The 21,816-nt window shown below is 59.8% G+C and overlaps 1 protein-coding gene across 2 annotated transcripts; it reads right to left on the bottom strand.

Annotated features, from left to right (window-relative positions):
* Positions 1–1,960: 1,960 nt before the first annotated feature.
* On the bottom strand, positions 1,961–20,678 carry ANKRD10 (ankyrin repeat domain 10). 2 transcript variants are annotated; one of them, XM_040991135.1, is made up of 6 exons: positions 20,336–20,678; positions 19,111–19,263; positions 17,228–17,319; positions 9,075–9,310; positions 4,462–4,557; positions 1,961–3,004 (listed from the first exon to the last, which is right to left on the bottom strand). In XM_040991135.1, exons 1-6 carry the CDS (start codon positions 20,543–20,545, stop codon positions 2,559–2,561), a joined length of 1,233 nt encoding a protein of 410 aa, XP_040847069.1. In that variant the 5' UTR covers positions 20,546–20,678; the 3' UTR covers positions 1,961–2,558. The 2 variants fall into 2 exon arrangements, 1 of the variants encoding a protein (XP_040847069.1); XR_005884911.1 differs by having other exon boundaries at positions 2,926–3,004; positions 4,244–4,557.
* Between the last annotated feature and the right edge of the window lie 1,138 nt (positions 20,679–21,816).

The following is a 21,816-nucleotide window of genomic DNA, read 5'->3' as shown; positions in this document are numbered from 1 at the left end:
CTGCGGGGTGCTGCTACTTGATCAGGATTTCTACAAAATGGCCATCTCACCCAGAGAACAGCTTCCCTAGCTGGCCATGGGCTCGGCCTGGCAACATGGCGGCGTCTTCATCTCTGTGCTGTCATGTCTGAGGTGTGCAATTACATCCATGTGAGCGTGTCCGTGCACACCCACACCCCCTCACGGCCCACTCCACAGGACTCCTCATCCGGCCTCGGGGCAGGCAGGGCCTGGCTGCAGTGGGCACGGTGGAGGGGGCCCAGGGACGGACCTCCTGAGGCTGCCGCCTGTTCGGCTGTGCTTTCCCTGCTGGGAGGCCGAGGAGGGCCGTAGGATAAACACCTCTGTATCGAGCAGTCACAACCCTTTGGACAACCGTCACGTGAAATCCGGGTGTCGAGCACACGCTGTGGCCCAAGGGCTTGTGCAGCAGGGAGGGCTGCAGGTGCCACTCAGATCAGAGCAGACCCCAGGCTGGCCATGCCATCCGTTGGCAGGACTCCCGAGCTTTCCACTAACATCACCCTGTCTGGGCCGGGGCAGGTAGGCAGGCGATATAGAGGCCATTGCCGCCCACTTGGACTGGAAGAGGCTCTGCCAGGTATGTGAGGGGTTCGGAGCAGCCAGGGGCTGGCTCAGCGTGGCTCTCCTTGACCAGGTATCGTGTCTCCTGCAGACATGGGCTTTTGTTCCATGCTGTGTTGACATGCACCACTGCCTGGGCAGGAGATGCTACAGAGCACGTGTCACCAAGAGGCACCTTTGGCTTAGGCTCGGGTGGAGTAGCCTGGAGTGCTGGGCGGGAGACATCCCCCCTCCCTACCTTGTGCCTGCAGATCTGTCCATGGCACAGGAGTGAGCAGCAGCGTGAGCCCACTGCAAGGACCCCTGGCATCTGCCCCTTCTGTCTCTCCCTGCCCCCCGCCGGGGACCTGCCCCTGGGCATGGGAGCCATGACTGCGGCAGGGCTGAGGGGACAGACCATGGTCCAGGGCCAGCAGGTGGGAACACAGGCTCTGTCTCCTGTGATTATTGAGGCGGGGGGCACAGAAGTGCCAGGCACACGGTGGTCTGATCTGCTGATGGTGCCCGTGCTGTGGAATGGGATGGGCAGCGTTCTCTTCAGCCCCTCAGCCATGGCAGCCAGGTGCTGAGTGCTCCTCAGTGCCCGCACAATGACATGAGATGTGCCACACCGCCACAGAAGCTCCCGGTGAGTGGGGATGGAGAGGAGCCAGCTCCATGGACTCCCGTGAGTGGGCAGGCTGCGCTGCAGATCACTGAGCGTGGGATGGGGCCGAGGGAGCCCCTCCTTGCTGCTGGGGTGTCCACTCACTCCGTGTAAGTTGGTGCCCATATGCTGAGCCCTGCCTCGTCATGAGCCTGTGGGTTCCCACGCGGGGACATGCAGCCTGGAGCTCCCTCTGCAGGGGCACCTGATGCTTCTTGTGATGACTGGCCACGTCTGCCGCAGGCCTTGGCCCCACTGGGTGTCAGCTTTGTGCCGCCTGTAATGGGGCGCAGCCACTGACGCCTTGCACCACTTGTCAGGGTGACAGGACACGATTCCACACTCTGCCCTTGCTCGGGGGCTCCGCGTGCCTGGCCCCTCCTGCCACCTAGTGCACTATATCAGGGCAACTACAGGAGAACTGGGCGGCTCCTGGAGTGTGGTGGGAGCTGCTGTCACCAAGCTCAGCCTTCTTCAACTCCACACTCGCATCCGTGTGATGCGCCGCCCTCCCTGTGCCGCCAAGTGACCCTGCGGAGCTCCTGGGCAGTGTGCTGCTTGAAGCCTTGTGGTCCCCTGGGCCGATGTGGTGGGCTGGCACGCAGCCCCCGAGCTGAGCACATCCACAGCTCTGCAGGTGGGGGAGCACCCCAGCTCCCTTCCCCCACCCCGAAACACGCACGGACAGATATAAACAGACACTCGCAGGGTCCAGATGACACGCAGAGCTGAGGAGCAGCCCGGTGGGTTTTTATTTGTAAAGGACAGTGGTTTGTTTACATGAGATTGCTCTGTGCTGATTTTTATTACAAAAACCAGAAAAGTAAGAATGCAGCACAATATTCGCACAGTGTGTCACTAAACAGTGAATTTCTATAAAACCATAAAACTCAATGCAAGTTTGTCAAGAGCCCAAACTCTCCCTGGTGGTTGGACAGACAGTGGTGTGTATGTGGAACAGTCACACGGAGTGACCTGGCAGTTCCCAGCAAGGCGCCGGAGCCTGGAGCCCTAGGCGGAGGTGGAGTCAGAAGGCTGCCACCAGGGATCCCTTCCATCCCGGCCCAGCGGGCGCGTGGCCACAGCCCTGCCTCCCTCCCGTCGAGCGCAGGGGCGGCAGCGAATTGACGGCGAGTTGCACTTGCATAGGGGACCTGCTGCTCTGCCCCCCGGGGCCTCTGCCAGGACCCGCCAACTTGAGCAAGGGAGAGACGACCAGTCCAAAAGGAACCAGTGAAAACGGCTGCCACTGCGCAGCGCAGGCCGGAGCCCTGTGGAATCTGCATTTACTTCTGTGAGGGCAGAGGACGCGGGAGCAGCTGAGCCCCTAGGAGCCGTGGTAGAGGTGCATGGTGCCCAGGACGGCACTGTCATAGCGCTGCTCCACCTTCACAGAGCTCGAGTGCTCCAGCAGGCTGCTGAGCTCCGGCAGGCTCTCGGCTGTGTCCCCAAAGCCGTGGTAGTGTCCGTACTGCAGGCTCTCCCCGAGCTCCTCGGCCCACGACGGCCGACTGGCCACGCAGCTGCTGGGGCTGCCATTGAGGTGCAGGGACCCGCAGAGCTCAGGGCCGCCAGCGCCCACCGTCTTCTCGGGCTCCTCAGTCGCACCGGTGCACAGGGCGCCCTGCCTGCCGGGCGGTGGCCGGCCTGGGGTCAGGCACGCGTCACTCCTTTCCAGGCCACCGAGCTGGGCTGCGCAGGTGAAGTCCAAGTGTCCGTTGATGACACCGCCATCAGCCAACACACTCGACACGGAGCTACTGGTTTCCCCATCTGCATCAAGAAATACAGCTGTCACCACAACTCAGAAACGGGGCGGCCAACGTTAGAGTCCATTGTTCTCTTCCACACAGACCGGGGGAGCCAGCACAAATGTGCACGGGCAGACTGGCAAACGCGCGCGAGATGGGAACAGTGGGCGTGCTGCAGAGTCAGGGCGGCCGCCCGAACACCGAGCGGGAGGCGCTGGCAGGAGCACCGGGCGGCGGCCACTCATGACTTCAACACCACACAGCGCAGAGCTCGAGTTCCCACGGGAAACCACGAGGGTGGGCACGGCAGGTGCCGTTGGCTCTTCACGGCGGGGGCGGTGCGGCCCGATGGGGAAGGGAGGCGCGTCCTCTCAGTTACGCTCAAGCACCCCGGACCCCGAGATGTGCGGCCCAGCTGGTGGAGTCGTGTACAATGCTGGCCATGTCATTGAAGTCCAGCAAACAGGTGCTACTGGCTGACTCAGAAACCACGCATGCTGAGGGCACGAGGCAGCTGGCCTCGCCGGTAGACAGCCGGGGTGCCAGGCACGGACGCTCCCAGGCCCCTGGAAACACCCATTCGGCACTGCTGACGCCCACCTGGAGTCCTACAGCGGCTGGCTTCTTGGCTCCAGGCACTGGCCCCACTCCCGCCACCCACTAGGACCTGCAGGAGCCAGGGTCACCACTGAGCAGCATGGCCTGAGGGCAGCATGTGACCCCCAGGCAGTCTCGGCACACGGTGGGACCAGTCAGGCCTTCTCGCGATGCCGCTGCAGGCATCCACAGGGGGCTAGGCGAGCTGGGAGTGGCACGTGGCCACCCTATGCTTCTCCATACTGCAGCGAGGCCTGGAGCCAGCGCGTGCAGAGGACACAGGGATGGCCTCGTGGTCCGGCAGGCAGCAGGGAACTCGGTCGTACCCCTCCTGGCACCCACCCCAAAGAGTCAGGGCCAGCCTCCCTGGGTGGCACCTACAGCACAGAGCCCGGGCATCAGCAGGCCAGCCGAGGGCATCTCCAGGGAGGAGCAGGAAGGGGCCTGCTCAGAAAGTGCTTCTTTACAAGGGAGCCGACACGCCTGACCTAAACGCGCCGAGCAGCTCAGCTTCCGCCTTTCAGAATCTGGAAACCTGGCTGCACCCTGTGTCCTGCCTGCGGGTCCCAGCGTGCACTGATGGCGCTTAGCAAACTCCACAGAGAACTGTGTGTTCACCCCAAGGTTTAACGCCAGAAAAAAACAACAACAACAAGACGCAAACCTCGTGTGAACGCCAAGGCACAGGGAGCAGAGCCCCCGAGCCGGAGGAGCTGTCGCCCGACGGAGCACGCAGCCCCGCCCGTCAGAAGTAACAGGCATACTGGCTGCGGCAGCGGCAGGGCGTCTGCATGGCCGACACCGTGTAAATCTCCATCTCCTTGGGCGCCACCGAGCCACTCTCCCGCAGCTCGGCCCCGGCAGGAACCTCTGCACCCCCACCTGTCAGGGCGGCACCCTCGGAGTCCACGTGCATCCCGGCAGAGTCCTCGTCGGCTTCGCCGTTCGCCAGCGGCATGGCGCAGTCCAGGCTGGGGGCTGCGGACAGCAGGAAGGCAGTGTTAGCAGCAGGTGCACGCACAGGTCAAGGGCCCCACTGAGAAGCTTCCTCGCTCTCACCTGTGCAGTGGGGGCCACGAGACCCTAAACACCTGTTCTAGAAGCCCCATGCGGCCCATTTCCCAGAGCTTGAGGCGGAGACCGGGACCCGGAAAACGGCAGCGCAGCCTGGACACAGCTCCGCACAGCTACCTACTGCCACTCCACCTTTTCTCCACCCTCGTTATGAAAAGGCAACCCGTGTGTTTAAAAGTTATTTGCACCAACATGACCTTGATTTGCGGTTTCCCACACACTGGAGATGCCCTTCAATGACACGCCAACAGTGCCGGCACGGCCACGCTGCCATGCTCTGCCAGCCTCCCCATCGGCAGGGCCCCAGCCGCAGGCTCAGGGACCCTGGGACACCCTGTGCCGGCACGGCCACACGGCCTCCACCCCATCAAGCGACCTGCTTGCTCCCGTCACAGTCCCCGACGAGTCTGCCGTGGTCTGGGCCACCTCGTCTCCATCACAGACATGAATGAACAGACTCCGGCACACCCTGCTGGCCCATTTCTGGATAGTTTCTATGACTGTTACTATTCCTGCCTTCTATTTATCTGAAAAGCACAGCTGCATGGCGAGACTGAGGCGCAAACGACGGCCAGGACTGATGCCGAGAGCCTGCTTGGTCTCGTGTGGCTGTGGGGACCTGAGCACCTGGGCCGTCCCCTGCTGCTTTCCCGGCACACTGGCAGGGAGTCGGACTGGAAGTGGAGCAGTCGGGACGCGAACTGGCATGAGTGAGTGACGCCAACAGCTCAGGTGGTGGCTTAACCCACTACACACCATGGCACCCACCCTTCTGGCGGTTAAACATCCAGAAGCATTTCCGTGCCAAGCAGGGCGACACACAGCGACTTTCAGAGCCGAGTGTTCAGACATTTTATAATAGGGAGAAATAACTATGCAACTTTAACCGGTTCTAATTCTAGAGAACAAGTTACTTTCTGGGTATGTACCCATTCCAGATTATCCTCCCAAGACACTAAGTGACTAGAGAAATCCAGTATGAGTGGCTAGGATCTGAACAGGGCAGCAGGCGTGGGGCCTGCTCCCTTCCAACAGGGTAGTGGGCTCTGTCTGCCCCCTTGGGCTCCGCAGCACAGCCGGCCTCAGCGCAGCGCTGCGGGGGAGGAACCGTCACAGGACCTGCCCGGCTCACAGCTCTGCATCCTGGCACCAGTGTCCCTTACAACCCCAGTCCTCGGAAGAGACTAAGCAGAAAACAGAGCAGCGTCACGGCGTAGTGAGGGGGAAGCTACCACCGCTAACAATGGCACCATCTAGCTCTCTGACCTCTGACCCAGCTCCCTACTAGCGGCCCCTGCACCCACCTGGGAGACCCAGACGCAGCTCCTGGTTTTGTCCTGGCCCAGCAGTGGCCATTGGGGTCGCCTGTCCACAGCGCTCACTCACAGCCCAGTGACTGCACATGGGGGGCAGGTGCGTGGGGTCACATGGAGCACACCAACAGCCCAGGCTACCCCGAGGCTCCAGGTCGGCCCAAGCCTTCCATCTTGTTTCTGTAGCATCGCATCCCCATCAGCCAGCTCAGACACCAGGCGACTGACCGTGCAGCTCCAGCCTGGGACACGCCACCTGCGTCCCGCCTGCAGGCTCGGCTTCCCTGCCACCCACAGAGCCCTGTGAGGAGCTGCAACTACACAGCGTGACGGCACACTGCAGCTGCCGGCTGCCCCTGGGCGCTGGCTCAGGACTTCTCTCACACTACCCATGCCCTGTTACCCCAGCTCAGGGGCCACCACGCCATGGAAGAAAGCGCAGACACTGTGGGAGAACAGTCTACATCCACCCTGAGTCTGGGAAGGCACCTCCTCTTTCTGTTGTCCTGCCGACCTGGACAATTAAAGGACAAGCCACTAGTACTTCTGAAAATGTCACTCTAATGGCCAGCTCCTCGTGTGCTCCTGCTGCCCGTGCCCAGCCTGCCCTCAGCCCTCTGCCCTGACCAGGGCCAGGCAGCACCGGGCTGGGGGCTGGTGCCTGGGCAACTCAGCTGACCTGACTTAAGGTGACCTCATGACCTGGCAGCCTGGGTCTCACCCAGAGGCCGCTGCTGTCACAGCACAGTTCCAGTCCATCTTACAAGGAGCACGCGGGACCTGAACATGGGAGCAAAGCTAACTGCCCAGAGCCCTGGCACAAGACAGCCCGGCTCACTGCAACTTGAAAGGCAGACAAATATCTTGAGGCCATACCCACACCTGCTGGCCCCAGGGCTGCATCCCAGGGACCCAGCAGGAAGCATGTGGTCTCAAAGGCCAGAACCGCCAAGCAGGTTCCTAGCACCCCCACCGGTGAGGCCAGGGCAGGTCCCTGGCAGATGGCAGGGCCCCTCCACACTACAGAGAACTGGAGGCCTCGGCTCCTCGCAACCATCACGTGCGGTTCTGCTCTGGGTGACCTTCCAGAGGTTGCAGCCATGCAGCTTGAGCTGATACGGCAGGGGACAGGTTCTGGAGCTGTGCTCATTGCAAGGGACAGGAAGCAGCTGCCTGAAGGAAGTGGGGTACACTTCCTCCAGCATCAGGCCCTAAGCCTCTGCCATGTTAACACAGAGGCCTCGCTGCTTGCTCCACCGCGGGAAGGTGCTGGAACACTGGGCCAGGGCAGGGATTCCTCCTGAAGGTGCCCTGGGCAAGCACTGCCGCAGGAGATCCCCCTGTGATGCGAAAGACCGGGAGGCGGATTTCCCATGGGAGACTTGGCGTCCCACCAGGCCGTTCCTGGGTGCAGTGCTGGACTGCGCTGGTGCCTGCGGCCCCTGGTGCAGACCTTCAGGGCTGTCAGGAGCCATGTACTATAGCCACACTGAAGCCATTCTGAATACAGATCTACGGGCAAATGGAAAACCCCCGGTTGGCTAGATGCTTGGGAAAGAGGTTATGAAACTGATCACAGCTTAGCTTCAATTGTTTGTAGCAACTGTTTCAGAATGTGATTGATGCTGTACCTGCCGACATCCTGTTACTGGTTACCTACGCTATTGTTGATACGCTGGTTACTATGGTGGCTGCTCAAGAACAATCGGTCTGGAGACCACGGCTTGCGTCCCAGTTTCTCCTTTCCTCCCTGAGCCTTAGTTACTGAAGAATATAAAAACCCTCAATTAAAATCAATAAACTGACAGCTTGATCAGACATCCTGTCTTGCTGAGCATTCTTCGTGTCTCCTGTCCCCCGTTCTCTCCTAGGTTGGTCGCAACCCCCGTTGACTGTCCTGCTGCACGGGACACAGAGTCACTGCCGCATTGCAGGAGCACCACAATGAATGACGCGCTCGGCATCTCCCTGCGCCTGGGGCCTGCTCGCTGCCCTGAAGGCCGGCAGGGAAGGCCAGCCCCCTCCCCGGAGGCTCACATAGCAAGTGCAGCCGGGGCTGCAACCTGGCCCACCAAGGGCTCGAGGCACACCGGTCCTTAACACTACTCCACAGCCCAGGGCCACGCTGGTACAGCCGCAGGCAGACACGGCCTGCGAGCAGCCGCCACATCCACTCACTCCTGCAGGGTCTGTGTTCATCCAGAACAGACAGCGCCATGTCAGGAGTCCATGCCCTTTCCATCCGTGGCTTCCCAGAACTCCCCAACAGGAACCACATGGGGAGCAGCGTGCCCCTCTGACCAAGTTCATTAGCGAGCACTTTACGGGTCTGGGGGTCTGGCTTTAGGCAGGAACTCCTCACTGGAAACAGTACTTCGTAACTCAACTTTCACCACCGAGGCCTCCTCTCCAGGTGCCTGGCACTTGCCCCCACTCAGCCCTCTGGCTGTCACCGAGCCCGTGCCGTGAGGCGGCGCCGGGACAGCTGACAGCACTTCCGACCATCCCAATTCCCCAGGCATGCTCCTGGTGGCCGGAGAACAAAGGCATTGGCCATCTCACCAAGACACCGAGTCTCAATGAGGACACGCACACACACGTGCGTGAGGGTGAGACAGCACACACACCCACACCTTTGGGTGTCTTTCTGGAAACAATCAGGTCATGAAGCACTGCATGAAATGACATGGGCATGGCGATGAGTCAGGCCCCCGCAGCCGGGCAACGGGCAGAGCCTCAGTGCAGCTGCCGCCCCTCGGCCAGCTCCCCCAGCGCTCACTGGCCTGCAGAGCCACCTGGAGTGCACCAGAGCTCGCTACAGATGCACGCCAAGGAAGCACACCTCCTTGCCGCACCCCAACATCCGCAGGCCAGCTGAGCTCACGGATAACACGGGAAGTCCCACGTGCGAACTCCTCACTGCCAAGCGCTGAAAACTCAGTAGCATTCGCATTAAAAGATGATTTCAACCAAATACAAGCAAAACCCCTTGCATTCATGGCACATAAACATGACTACACAGTCACACTCGGCCATCCACACTGCCACCTGGCCCACTCCGTCTCCCCGGTGAAGGAGCAGCCTGGAGGCCCGCCCGCGCGCACTCACCTTCCGTCCTGGCCTTCTTGGCTCCTGCGGGCTCCGCATCTTCTAAGCATCTCTTTCGATGCGCTCCTGCCCCGACGTGGTTGGGGAACAGGTCATGGGGTCCCCCGTGGAAGGGGCTGCCAGGGCAGAAGCCGCTCAGGGACTGGTTCTGGAGGCTCAGAAGGAACTGGGTGCACTCCTGGAAGCCCTGGGTGTGGGCAATGTCGGCTGCCGTCAGACCGCTGGCGTTTCTCAGGCTGCGCGACACAGAAGGTGGGGGTCAGGCCCTGTGGGCGGCAGGCGGGGAGGGGGCCTGCCCTGCCCAGCTGACTATCTGACATCTGAGCCATTCCATACACATCCACAGCCCGTCCGCAGTAAGGAAGGGGCCGGCCTGGCTGTTACTAACTCAAACACACTGGATTTCTCAGCAGGATTTGGGAGGTAGAAATTAGAAAACACCATCTTCCTATTTAACATCTCATGATAAGGTGTCAGTCTGAAGAGTCTCGATTTACGTTAACTTCAGACATCACCTGCACTCAACAACCCGTTCTCTTAGCTCAAGTAAACCATAACAAACAAGTACTGACATTGTCCATGGCATTTCTCGACAACTGGCTTCCTGATCTGGAAGCGGCGGGTCACCCGCCTACCAGCCAGCATTATCGGCGGCCTGTGGCACTGTAAGTGGAAGGCCAGCCCGGCCACCAGCCTCGGTAGCTCAAAGCGGGTGCCCACCAGGTCCGCTGCACCTCCTCTGTACTAGGTCTCCACTCCCGGCCGGTCAGGTTCAAGCAGGAAGCGGGGACAGGACCTAAGCCAGGGACCCCAACACAGCACAAGAGCCAGCTGACCTTGGGAGCACCACTCCGGGTGCTGTGTGAGAAGTAGGGCCGCACGCAGGGCCAGCCGCAGGCTGGAGGTGTCAAGGCAGCAGTCCACAGCCAGGGAAGTGACTAGCTCAGGGCCCACGGCTGTTGCCCTGGGCTCCTGGGAACAGCCCACCATGGTCCTCCCTGCGAAGAATGGGGAACAGAAGGGCCCAAGGCCTGATGGACTGGAAAAGATGCGACTGACCAACTCCAGAAAGGACCCAGTCCCATAGGGAAGCCTGGCCTTGAAGCTGCTGCCCAGTGCAGCTCTTGGACACACAGTGAGCAGTGTAGAACAGCTGCAGGGACCGGAGACGAGCTGCCAGCTCCCCAAGAACTGACGCTGGCCCCACACTGTCTAGCAATCCCCGGCCCTCTTGGCCACACCTCTCTTAGAGGACGACCTGTGTGCAGCAGGCAGGCCAGGGAGAAGAGGATCTTCTAGAACACATCCCGGGGTCTCCCCACGGTGACACCTGGGCGGCAACAGTGCCTCTGCGTCTTGTCCAGCACTGCCCTCACCAGGAACGGAGGACTCCGCTGGGAATGCCTGCCGTTCCTCCCCACCCACCTGCACTCGCCACCCCACAGTCCACTTGTGTGTCTAACAGCATGCAGCCATGTTACCAGGAAAGTGGCCCGAGAGTCAGCCCTCGGCTGGGCTCAGTCGGGGCCACGTGCCAGTGTTCCCACCGCACCTCACTCCACCCTCCTCCAGTGAGGACCTTGAGGCCACAGCAACAGGTTCCTGCCCTCCACCTCGTCCTGGCAGTAGGGACATTGGGGAGTGAACCAAGAAAGGGGCTCTCAGACCATAAAACCCAAAACTCCCTCTGGACATGAAATCCGGACTTTACGGAATCTTCTGGGACATTAAGTACCCTGACTTCTGACCAACCCTGATGTTGTACGGCCCACTCTCAGCTAAGGGGCAGACCCATGCTGTGTGCTGGCACTAAGTCTCCCCTGCCACAGCATGCAAGAAGTTATGACAGGGGCCGGCGTGTCAGCTCAGAGTGCTGGCAGCCCTCAGGATTGCTGGTTTGTGTCCCAACTACGCCAGTTCCCATCGGCTCCCTACCCTGGGCAAGCAGCAGGGAATGGTCCATGTCCTCGGGCCCCTGCACCCATGCAGAAGACCAGGAAGAAGCTCCTGGCTTGCAGCTCCAGATGGGAGTTCCACCTTTCTTTCCACCTTTTTGTACATCTACCTTCCCAATAAAAATGAATGAATCTTTAAAAAAAAAAAAAAAAAAAAAGCCTTGCGTAGGTGAGCCTCAGGAGGGTGCCTTGCCACACACGCCAGTGCCCCAGGGGCGAGCACCAGACTGCAGGCAGGGACAGCACAAGCTCCATGTCTCGGGGCTGCCACTTACACTTCCCCTGTGGCTCAGCAACACTTGAGCTGGGACAGGTGACCCGGCTGACCCAGGTCACAAGCCGTCCCACATCCTGCTTAGTAAACTGCAGGTGGAGTCCCAAGCTTACATTTCCCTGTCCGGGCCCTGCACGTGGTACAGCGGGCCTATCAACACCCCCTGCGGCTGCCGGCTGGAGTCCCAGCTGCTCCAGTCCTCACCCAGCTCCCTGCTGATGGCCTAGGAAAGCAGAGGAGGATGCCCAACTCCATGGGCCTATCCACTCATGGGGCAAGCCAGAGGAACCTCCTGGGTCCCGGCCGTGGGTCAGCTCAGCTCCAGCTGCTGAGCCACTTGGGGAGTGAACCAGTGGATGCATTTCTCCGAGTCTCTCCTTTCCTCTCCTGTAACTGAATTTTAATTAAAATACTTTTAAAAATTCAATTTCAAATTGAGCAGGTTTCAAAGCTAGCTGTTTTGGGTTCTTTGTAACATTCAGTTTAGTGGGCCCACCGCTAAAGTCCTCGCCTTGAAGGTGCCAGGATAATATACAGGGGCCAGTTCTAATCCCAGCAGCTCCACTTCCTATCCAGTTCTGTGCTTGTGCCCTGGGAAAGCAGTCGAAGACTGCCAAAGCCTTGGGACTCTGCACCTCAGTGGGAAACCTGGAGGAAGTTCCTGGCTCCTGGCTTCCCATCAGTGCTGCACCAGCCGTTGCAGTCACTCAGGGAGTGAACCATCAGACGGAAGATCTTCCTCTCTGTCTCTCCTCATCTCTGTACATCTGCCTTTCCAAAAACAAAACAAACAAACAAAAACAACTTTAAAACAACAACAAAATTTAGTTAACCGTACAAGGGTGCTTCAAAGGATCAGTGGGAAATGCAATTAAAAGATGAACTTACAGAGGCCAGCACAGTGGCACAGCAAGCTAATGCTCCATTGGTGTCAGCTTCCCACACGGGTGCCAGTTCATGTCCTGGCTGCTCCCCTTCCTGCCCAGATCCCTGCTAACGGCCTAGGAAAGCAGCAGAGGCTGGACCAAGTCTTTGGGTCCCTGCACCCATATACACTGGAGACCTGAAGAAGCTCCTGGCTTCCAACCAGCCCAGTTTCGCCCACCGAGGCCATTTGGGGAGTGCACCAGCTAATACAAGATCCCTGCCTCTCCTTCTCTTTCCCTAATACTTTCAAGTAACAAAACAAAAAACCAAAATAAAGTGACCCTATTTTATTCTCCTAGTCAGTGGGAGGGCACAGGGGACAGAGGTGCAGGTTCTGCGCTGTCTCCCCCAGAATCTGGGTACAGTAGATGGGTCAGCCAGCAGCCGTTCACTGAATGACACAACGAATGCTGTCCACTCCCGTCTGACTTGAGATGGTGACTGGCATGGGTGGAACAGACTGTTAGGAGCTAAGCTGAGAGCACTAGGCTTTCGCCAACACCTGCAGGCTGCCCAGCCTCCACAGGCCCCGGGAGCCTCTCAGACCCGAAACCAGCTGTCTAACTGTCAAACCCTGACCAGCCTTCAGCGTCAGTCCGTTGGCCTGGGGAGTGAGGCAGCAGCTCGGGTCACAGTGAAAACACAAATTCTGTGTTTTCTGGAAGAATATTCCGAGCAGAATGGCGATAGCTGCCACAGCCAAGGCTTCCTCCCCCGAGCCTGGGGACAGCCCTGCCACTGGCCGACCCCACGACGTTCCACTTACAGTGCCGGGACGCCACCAGAAGCGGCTTCAGATGACGAGCTTTGCTGGTGGTTGCTGCTTTTTTTTTTTTAAATTTTGAAAAACCACAAAGAAATACCCGAAATGCATTAAAAAAAAAAAAACTCAAGCTGTCACATCACCTCTGTGATGTTGTGTTTTTGCTAATGCCATGTGACAATAAAAAGATAATCACAATTTTTATATAACTATTTCTGTTAAAGTTCTGATCTCAACTTAGCTATTGTTAGTTTACAAATAAAAAGGTAGATATCATAAATTAGGGTAAGCAAAGCATGCAAATCTAAAGAAGCTATATCTGAATTCCTAGATTAGCATTAAAACCAATCACCGCAACAAATACCTCCTCAGCGTCCCTTGCGTGCGGAGGGGAAGCGGCGCTGAGCAGCGGTGCCACAGCCGTAAGGCGGGGACGCACCTGTGGCAGCTGCAGCGGCTTCTATATGGAATGCTCCCCCTTTCTGGGGCGACTTGAAAAAATCAAGTCAATTCGAATTACGTAGCTGTAAGACATCGACATGTGTTGTTTTGATAGGTTCAGAATCTCCTGGGCGACTGAAAACGGGCAATGGTTCACACAGGGAACTTCAGCAGCGTAAGGGATCACATACTCGCAGGCAACATCTGGATTCAAAGCACGTGTCCACACGGGCAGAGCAGCACGGCTGACCGCGGCCCTGCCCGCCAGCTCTGCCTCCCAGCCACCTCCGGCAACCTCCCAGCATGGAGCCAATTTGAATAGGTCAGTATTTCAACAAAGGTGTGACAGTATGACTAAAAACCATGAACTCACGATTCTGGTTACTTTAAAATTTGGTAAGCTGTATCTCAAATACATTAGTAACTAGTCCTAGATGGGAATAAGCAAATACATGGGATCATTAAAAAAAAAAAAAAAGGAAAAAAGATAAAACACATCACCAAATGTCCATTTGTACAGACAGAACAGCAGCAAACATCTGAAAGGTCTTCAAAAACAAATCAAACCTCCCCACACATAGATGTATTTTTAACCCTTTGTTATTCAAACTCTTACAGTTACATAATTACATAAAGACTTTCAGGGAACTGAAGCAAGGAACTGCGGTCTGAAGTTTCTCCCTGGAAGGGTTTGGTGCCAAGTTTTCATTTCAATTCCAACAATCCCAGGCATGGTTCAGCTCACTGCACCTGGAATCCTCACCGTAACATCCGAGCGGCAGCGCCAGGCAAGGCCGCCGCGTGGGGACAGCTGCCGGACGGGAGGGGACGCCACCACCGGGGAAGGCCCACCCGGAGCTGTGACCCTCTCACGACGGGGTTATGCTCACCGGCCTAGGAGCCAGCCAACCTCAAGAAGCTGTGGGTTTCCGAAGGTGAACCTGGGGTACGTTCTGCCTGCCAAGAGCAGACTCGGAAATGAGCTTTGCCACATGCCCCATGCCTGCCTAGTGAGTTCTGCTTGCAGAGGACAGGCACGTGCCCACCACACTATGCCAACTCCATGTCAGCAACTGACTCCCAAGGCACGCGAGTGCTACCGTGGCCAAGCGGGAGGAGGGGAGTTCCAGAGAGCGTCTTTGAACCCGCTGGTTTGGGGCCTGGAGACCCTCCACCACGCGGGACCACTGCCAGTTTTCCTTGGGATTAACACGACTGAATTAAGCTACACTCCTTTGGGGTCCAGGCATTATGGGGCCGCAGCCTGGGAGGAAACCCATGAGACCTCGCTGCCCAACTCCGGCGCCTGCACGGGGGCCACAGCGCCCCACCAACCCGAGACTCGGGGGATTCTGGCCCCGTTCCAAGCCCAACCATGCTGGCATCTGGCCGACAGGGAGGCCCAGAGCAATCCCTGGGATCACAACCTGCTCTCATGACACGGAGCACTGAATGGGTCCCCCAAAGGCCTCCGAGCCTCGCTGCAGGCCACACCTCGGGCCCCCAGAGCCAAGCGGCGCCCCACGCCAGCCGCAGAGCAGCACTGGTGCTGAGCGGTCTTGCCGCGCCCCAGCGTGCTTCCTCCAACACGGACACAGCACAGAGCTCTGCTGAGAGCCGAGGCCAAGTCCTGCCAACTTTAATTGTTCCAACTGCAGCAAGTAATGACTGCATGTACGCAGTCTCACATGGAAAAGAAAACTTGGCACCAAAGCCCAAGATTCAAACAGAGAAGGGAAAGGAAGTCTGTTCGCATACTCACGTGCGGTGCTAGGCAATTTACTAGGGCGCGACGGCACACAGACGTGCCTACGTTCCCAAGAGCCGCGGCACGGCCCGCTCTAGCCCCGCCACTCAGTACTCTCGCCCCATGATTAGCTACCTGATGACCAAGAAGGCACAGTGTCAGACTGTGGCCACTTCACGTAGCAGGCACATGAAAGGCAAAGCAGGAATGAAGAGCAACGTTATTCATCTGAAAATACTGACAATGAGGAAGCTTTCACACTACGGGATAAGGAAAAAATATCTATGCTGTCTTTAAATAGTACGGTGCATAACATAACAAATTCATAAATCTGGTCCCATTTAGAATGGGGAAAAAGCAACCTCCAGTCAGAAAGCTCCTTCCGTCCCTCTGGTTCTTCCAAGGGGACAGGCCTGTCATCCGCCGGGACAGCAGGTGGCGTGGCATGCGCACGCCGTGGGGACCAGGCCGTCAAGTGCTGCAGGCCACATCTGGTTCACTGCTAACGCAAACCACCATATTTACGGCAGCATTCTGTAACGGTTATTGGTGGTCTAGCTCCGGGCTAAGCACTTATTATAAGAACTGTTTTTAATATGGAGCTCAGGCCAAGTTCTTGAAAAACAAAAGTAAACACGGCAGGGACACAGCGAGCGCAGTGCGGATCCCAAGGGCTGCTCTGTTCCCGGGAGGGACAGCGGCCTTGCCCAGGGCTCGGCCTGCCCGCCCAGGGCTCGGCCTGCCTGCCCAGGGGCCTGGGACCAAGGGCACGGGTTGCAAAGACACCTGCTTAGAAAACTCAGCACAGGTACGTAGTGCACAGTCATAGTGCTGTAAAGGCACCAAGATCAAACTGCGCCTTCGAACGCTCAGAACTCCCAGCCTTTTAACAAAATCTCCAGGGTCAACTATTGCTTCAAAATCCAAGCTGTTATCTTAAAGTCATCAATAAACGACAGGCGATTTAGTCAGTTATTTCACACAACTTTGCATTCTTAAATCAAACCTTCTGTTCATTTAAGGACTTGATTTTGTTTTAGTCGAATCAACAGAGCTGGAAACGAGGCCCCAGCTGCTCTAACTGTGCTTTCCGAGGCACCGCTCAGCCGCTCGTCTCCAGCGCGAACCGCTCGCAGCCAGTACCCACATCCGACCTGGTTTTACGTTACCTTCAGTCATAACTAGACGCGGTCCCGGGGTCCCTGCAAGGGAAGGGTTAGCATGGCCGAGCCCAGCGAGCTGGCTCCAAGGCCAGCTCGTGCCGTCCTGCTGTCTAGCAGTGAAACCGAAGGGTTAAACTCAGTTGGGTGGGGTTTGTTTCTCCCAGGCCCCTGATTCTCACACCCCCAATTAGGACACCGTGATTCCCCGCTCACATTTATGACTTATCTGTAACACTTAAAGTAAACCCCAAAGGCTGAGCGAGCAGCGATGCTGGCTGCTGCGGCTCCACAGCTAGGGGCGAGCCCCGCATCCATGGGCTATGCTGCGAACGGCAGAGGGGACATTTCACCATGTAAACCTTTAACAGGACGTTAATACAAGGGAATTTAACACCTAAAATAAAATAAACACACACGTTACGGCTAGCTAGTGATTCTTCATACAAGAGCACATTTCTAAGCTGACGCAGCTCAACGGGCAGCTGTGTCCGACCCGAGGAAGCTGGCTGAGGTGGACTGCATGAAGCAGGGGGCATCTTAAACAGTGCCACCGCTCGGGGCCCTGAGCAAGCATGCCATCTCCCAGAGAGCTGCCGACCACAGTCCCGGGCGGGCTTTAACACCTCACGCCCCCGAGTTCCGGTACCTGCTAACGCGTGCCCCACAGGCCTGGGAAATCTTCTAAACCCCAGTCCCGGCCTCACAACTAGAGCCCGGCACGGAAGGTCTGAAGACCCGGCCAGGGTGGCACCGGGCCCAGGGCCACGTGGGCAACGGCTCCTAGAGCCAGGCTGACCTGGTGGACAGGGGTTAGAAGTCTGCCCGGGGCACACGACACCCGCGCCCGCCCCCGCTGTGGGCAGGGGTACGAGGAGACACTTACTCGATGCGCGCCCCGTTGGCTGCCAGGGCGCTGAGGCAGTCCAGGCTGCCGGAGCGGGCCGCCTTGTGAATGGGAGTCTCACCTTCACAGTCCTGCAAGAGAAGGACAACGGCACACTCAGACCCGGGGCACCAGGGTGGCAGCGAGGTGGCGAGCAGCACAGCACCCAGCTGAAAGGGGGAGCCAGGGGCAGCAGATGCTTCACAATGGGGTCTGAGGCCACCCTGAACCCCCATGGCAAGAACACCAACCCTCCGCTGCCATGGATAGGGCTCTGGTGTTGGGTCCCAGCACAAACATGTCACAGTCAAAAAAGGGCAAGGCAGGGCCCAGCGGCGTGGCCTAACGGCTGAGGTTCTCACCTTGAACGCGCCAGGATCCCATGTGGGCGCCGGTTCTAATCCCAGCAGCTCCACTTCCCGTCCAGCTCCCTGCTTGTGGCCTGGGAAAGCAGTCGAGGACGGCCCAAAGCTTTGGGACCCTCCACCCACGTGGGAAACCCAGAAGAAGTTCCTGGCTTCGGATCGGCACAGCACTGGTCATTGTGCTCACTTGGGGAGTGAATCATCGAACGGAAGATCTTCCTCTCTGTCTCTCCTCTCCGTATATCTGACTTTCCAATAAACAAATAAATCTTAAAAAAAAAAAAAAAAGGGCAAGGCAGCGGCTGAGACAGGGCTCACAGACAGGCCACACCCCGGGCAGGTGCCCAGCCCAGAGGCCGCAGCTGCAAGGAGCGCCATGGGCCGGAGGGGACAGGGCGCTGACAGGGCCTCACACCTCTATGCAGCTGGAGGCGACCTTGCAGCTAGATGGTTTCCTGGGACTCACACGCGGCCTGCCGACAACCCCACTCCAGACGAGCACTGTGCGGGAAGCCAGGCCCGGCACTGGCAGCCCTTCACCCTGAAGGCAGACCCTGTCACAGACCAGAGACGGGGTGCCAGAGCCCACTGCTGGCCAGCCCCGCCGTGGAGGGAAGGTGTCAGTGTGGACATGGAGAGGGACAACACGAGCCACAGCTGTGGGCCCCGGACCCACGTGGGAGACCCGAAGGAAGCTCCCGGCCTGGCCAGCCCAGCCCTGCGGAGAGGGAACCGGCAGGCGGAGAATCCATGTCTCCCAATGACCAATTCCCACCCAGGACCTTGAAATGAATAATAAACAAACCTCGGGCCCTGCACAATAATTCAGCTGCTAATTCTCCCAGTGGAAGCAAGGATCCCATATGGATGCCAGTTCATATTCTAGCTGCTCCACTTCCCATCTAGGACCCTGGTTGTGGACTGGGAAAACAGCAGAGGATGGCCCAAGGCCTTGGGACCGTGCACCCATGTGGGAGACCCTTAACAAGCTCCTGGCTTCCAGTTGGCTCAGTTTCAGCCATTTGGGGAGCGAGCCAGTGGACTGAATAGCTTTCTCTGTCAATCTGTCTTTCCAATGGGAAAAAGAAAATCTTCAAAGGTAAAAGGCTGCTGGCCACCAGGCGGTCCAAGGCAGCCTGCACAGGACTGAGTCCTGCAAGCACCAACGCCGCCCGCCCACAAGGCAGCCCCCAGGGCATCTGAAGCAACAACTGGCTCACCCAGGAGTGGCAGCCTGGGCTCCCCGCCAGCCGCTGGCTGTAACCCGGGGCCAGTGAGTCAGCCAGCCGACAGGTGGAAACGCTCTACAAAGGGCAAGCCTTGCCCAGCGGGGCCCTGTCCTGCAGGGAGCCACAGCACCTCCGCCCAGGCACAGCTCCCAAGCGCTAAGCCGCCAACCCCATCATTATCCAGGCAGAGCCGGCCGCGGGAGCCCCGGAAGACGGGCGCACACACAGCCTCAGTGGTGTGCGAGCGTTGGCTCCGGCGAGGATCAGAGAGACAGACAGAGTGCCTTACCGGTTTGTTAACGTTGGCTCCGGCTTGGATCAGCCACACCAGGCACTGCGGGTGTCCCCCGAAGGCTGCGCTGTGGGCCGGGGTCTGGGCAAAGCGCGTGGTACACACGTTGAGGGTGGCTCCAGCTCTCACCAGCTGGACCAGGCACTCCAGCTTGGAAGACAGCGAGAGGGGACAAAAACAGCGACGTGTGGGTATTCATCACCGAGCAGCACATGACACAGTTCTCTCAAACCAGGCCATCCTTCCCAACGCGGCGCGTCTCTAACAGCCCTGCTCACAAGCGGGCACCTGGGAATAACGCTACAAAGACAAAACAACTTGGGTGGGGCCTGGCGAACAGCCGACTGGCTAAAGTCCTCGCCTTGCACGCGCCAGCATCCCATACGGCCCGGGTTCTATCCCGCAGCCCCGCTCCCCTCCAGCTCCCTGCTGTGGCGCGGGAAAGCAGTGGGGGACGGCCCGAGCCTGGGGACTCTGCCCCCGCGTGGGAGACCCGGAGGAGGCTCCTGGCTCTGTATCAGCTCTGCTCCGGCCGCTGCGGCCACTTGGAGAGTACGGAAAACCGTTCTGCCTCTCCTCCTCTCCGTAATTCTGTGCAATAAAAATAAGTCTTAAGAAAAAAAAAAGCCGGGCATTCCTACAGTGATCCGACCCCCAGCAGAAAGGCTGAACGCGAGGGTCAGGATCCGGACACGAGCCCCCGGTGTCCAGTGTCGCCCAGTCCACAGCCCCCGCGGACACGTGCACTCTGCACGTCACGGGGCCCTTGGGGCGACGCGTGCCCAGCAGCTCGCGGTCAGCACACCCCACGCCTCAGCCGCCCTGGGGGCACACTGCAGGTCCCCGCGGGAGCCGGGCACGCCCGCCAGCCCGCAGGCTGCCCCGCACCTTCGCACTCCTCCCTGGCACCTTCCCCGGGGATGTCACCCAAGCCCCGAGAGGCGTGGGGCGGAGGGCCACGCGGCGCGGCTCCCAGGGCCCCGCGTCTCTCAGCCGCGCTCCGCGTCCCCACGACTCCGGCAGGCCGCCGCGCATGCGCGCCAGGAGCGGCGCCGCCGGACGCCCCCCGGACCGCGCGCCGCCGCACATGCGCGCTGGGCCCCTCGGGGAGCCGGCGAGCCCACTTCCGCCCCGCGCTCCCGGCACGCCCCGCGCCCCCACGCCCTCCCGCTGCCCCGCAGGAAGGCCGCGGAACATGGCGCCTTAAAGCGCCCGCGCCCACCTTGCCGAAGTGCGCGGCCCAGTGCACGGGCGTCCAGCCGTAGAAGGAGTCCTCGGCGGCCAGGTGGGCGCAGGGCGTCTGCTGCAGCAGCGAGCAGAGCGCGGCCAGGTCCCCGTCGCGGCAGGCGCGGTGCAGCGGGAAGCGGAGCGACAGCAGCTCCTCGCTGGAGAAGCCCGCCTCCACACCCGCGCTCGCCCCTGCCGCCGCCATGGCCCCTCACGGACAGTGCACCGCTAACGAGCCCAAGCACGCGCCGGGCAGACCGAGAGGCCGTCGCCGAGTACGAACACAAAAGGAAAGCAGCGCCGCCGCCGCCGCCGCCGCCGCCGCGTCCCGTCGGCTGCCGAGCCCAGCGCGCACTGAGGGAGGGCGGGGCGGGGGCGGGGCCACGGCGGGGGCGGGGCCACGGCAGACGGCCCGCTGGAATGGGCACCCGCAGCGACCGCCAGGGCAGGGGGCGGGGTCACGGCGGGGGCGGGGCCACGGCAGAAGGCCCGCTGGAATGGGCGCCCGCAGCAACCGCCAGGGCAGGGGGCGGGGCCACGGCGGGGGGCGGAGCCGGCTGGAATGGCGCCCGCAGCGGGGGCGGAGCCGGCTGGAATGGCGCCCGCAGCGACCGCCAGGGCAGGGGCGGGGCCACGGCGGGGGGGCGGAGCCGGCTGGAATGGCGCCCGCGGCGGGGGCGGAGCCTGCGGGAGCATGGAGCGCCTGGAGGGCGGCGGTTCCTGGCTGCTGGCCGAGCCTCCCCCGTCACGCCAGGACTAGGACCCTAATGACGCCGAGGCCTGTGGGGCTGTAGCCCTCCCGCCGCTGGAGTGGGGCCGGGTGCGGACGCCAGGGCTGGAGGTGTCCGGCCAGGACTAATTCCTTTCTGTGATTACCCCTGCGCACCTAGGCGACTTGAAAGCGGCCTCCAAGTTGAGAACAGGCCGCAGGAAGGGGCCTTTTCTCCTCAGAAGTCTGCCCCGGAAGGGTCGTGAGGCATCTTGCTTTCCTCAGAAAACTGCCGCGGAAGGCACGTCAGGATGCCCCCAGTGCCACGTCTGCCTGTGGCATCCCGGGTCGCTGAGCTCTCCGCCTTCCCCAGTGATGACGTTTGTTGCTTCCGGGGTCTTCCTGGTCGCACATTTGGTCTCGTCTGTACGACTTTGGGCTCGTGGGTGCCCTACTTTTTTATTTTCATGTTTCATAAAATTTCTACGTCGGCAAAATTCAACTTTAAAGTAGAGGAGCAGAGGCCTTGAAAAATGATTTTCAGTCTGAAAGCACGTGGCGGCGGCAGTCGGGCCGGAAGCAGCTGGCATTTGGCACCCGGCTCAGAGCGATGGCGCAGGCCGCTGTGCCCGTGGGCGCGGGCAGGCTGGCTCTGCAGCCAGTGCCGGTGCCCCGCGCGTGGACCAGGCGCGGTCCTCACTGTCACCTGATGGCAGACACGGCCACGCCAGGTGTGAAGTTCTGATTGTCACCCACGGCCTGCTCGA

The sequence above is a fragment of the Ochotona curzoniae genome, unplaced genomic scaffold, assembly GCF_017591425.1.
Source record: "Ochotona curzoniae isolate NIBS_2020 unplaced genomic scaffold, NIBS_Ocur_1.0 contig_64, whole genome shotgun sequence".
NCBI classification, from domain to species: Eukaryota; Metazoa; Chordata; class Mammalia; order Lagomorpha; family Ochotonidae; genus Ochotona; species Ochotona curzoniae.
The sequence above is the reverse complement of the archived record's forward strand: the minus strand, read 5'-3'. Positions and strand labels throughout refer to the sequence as shown.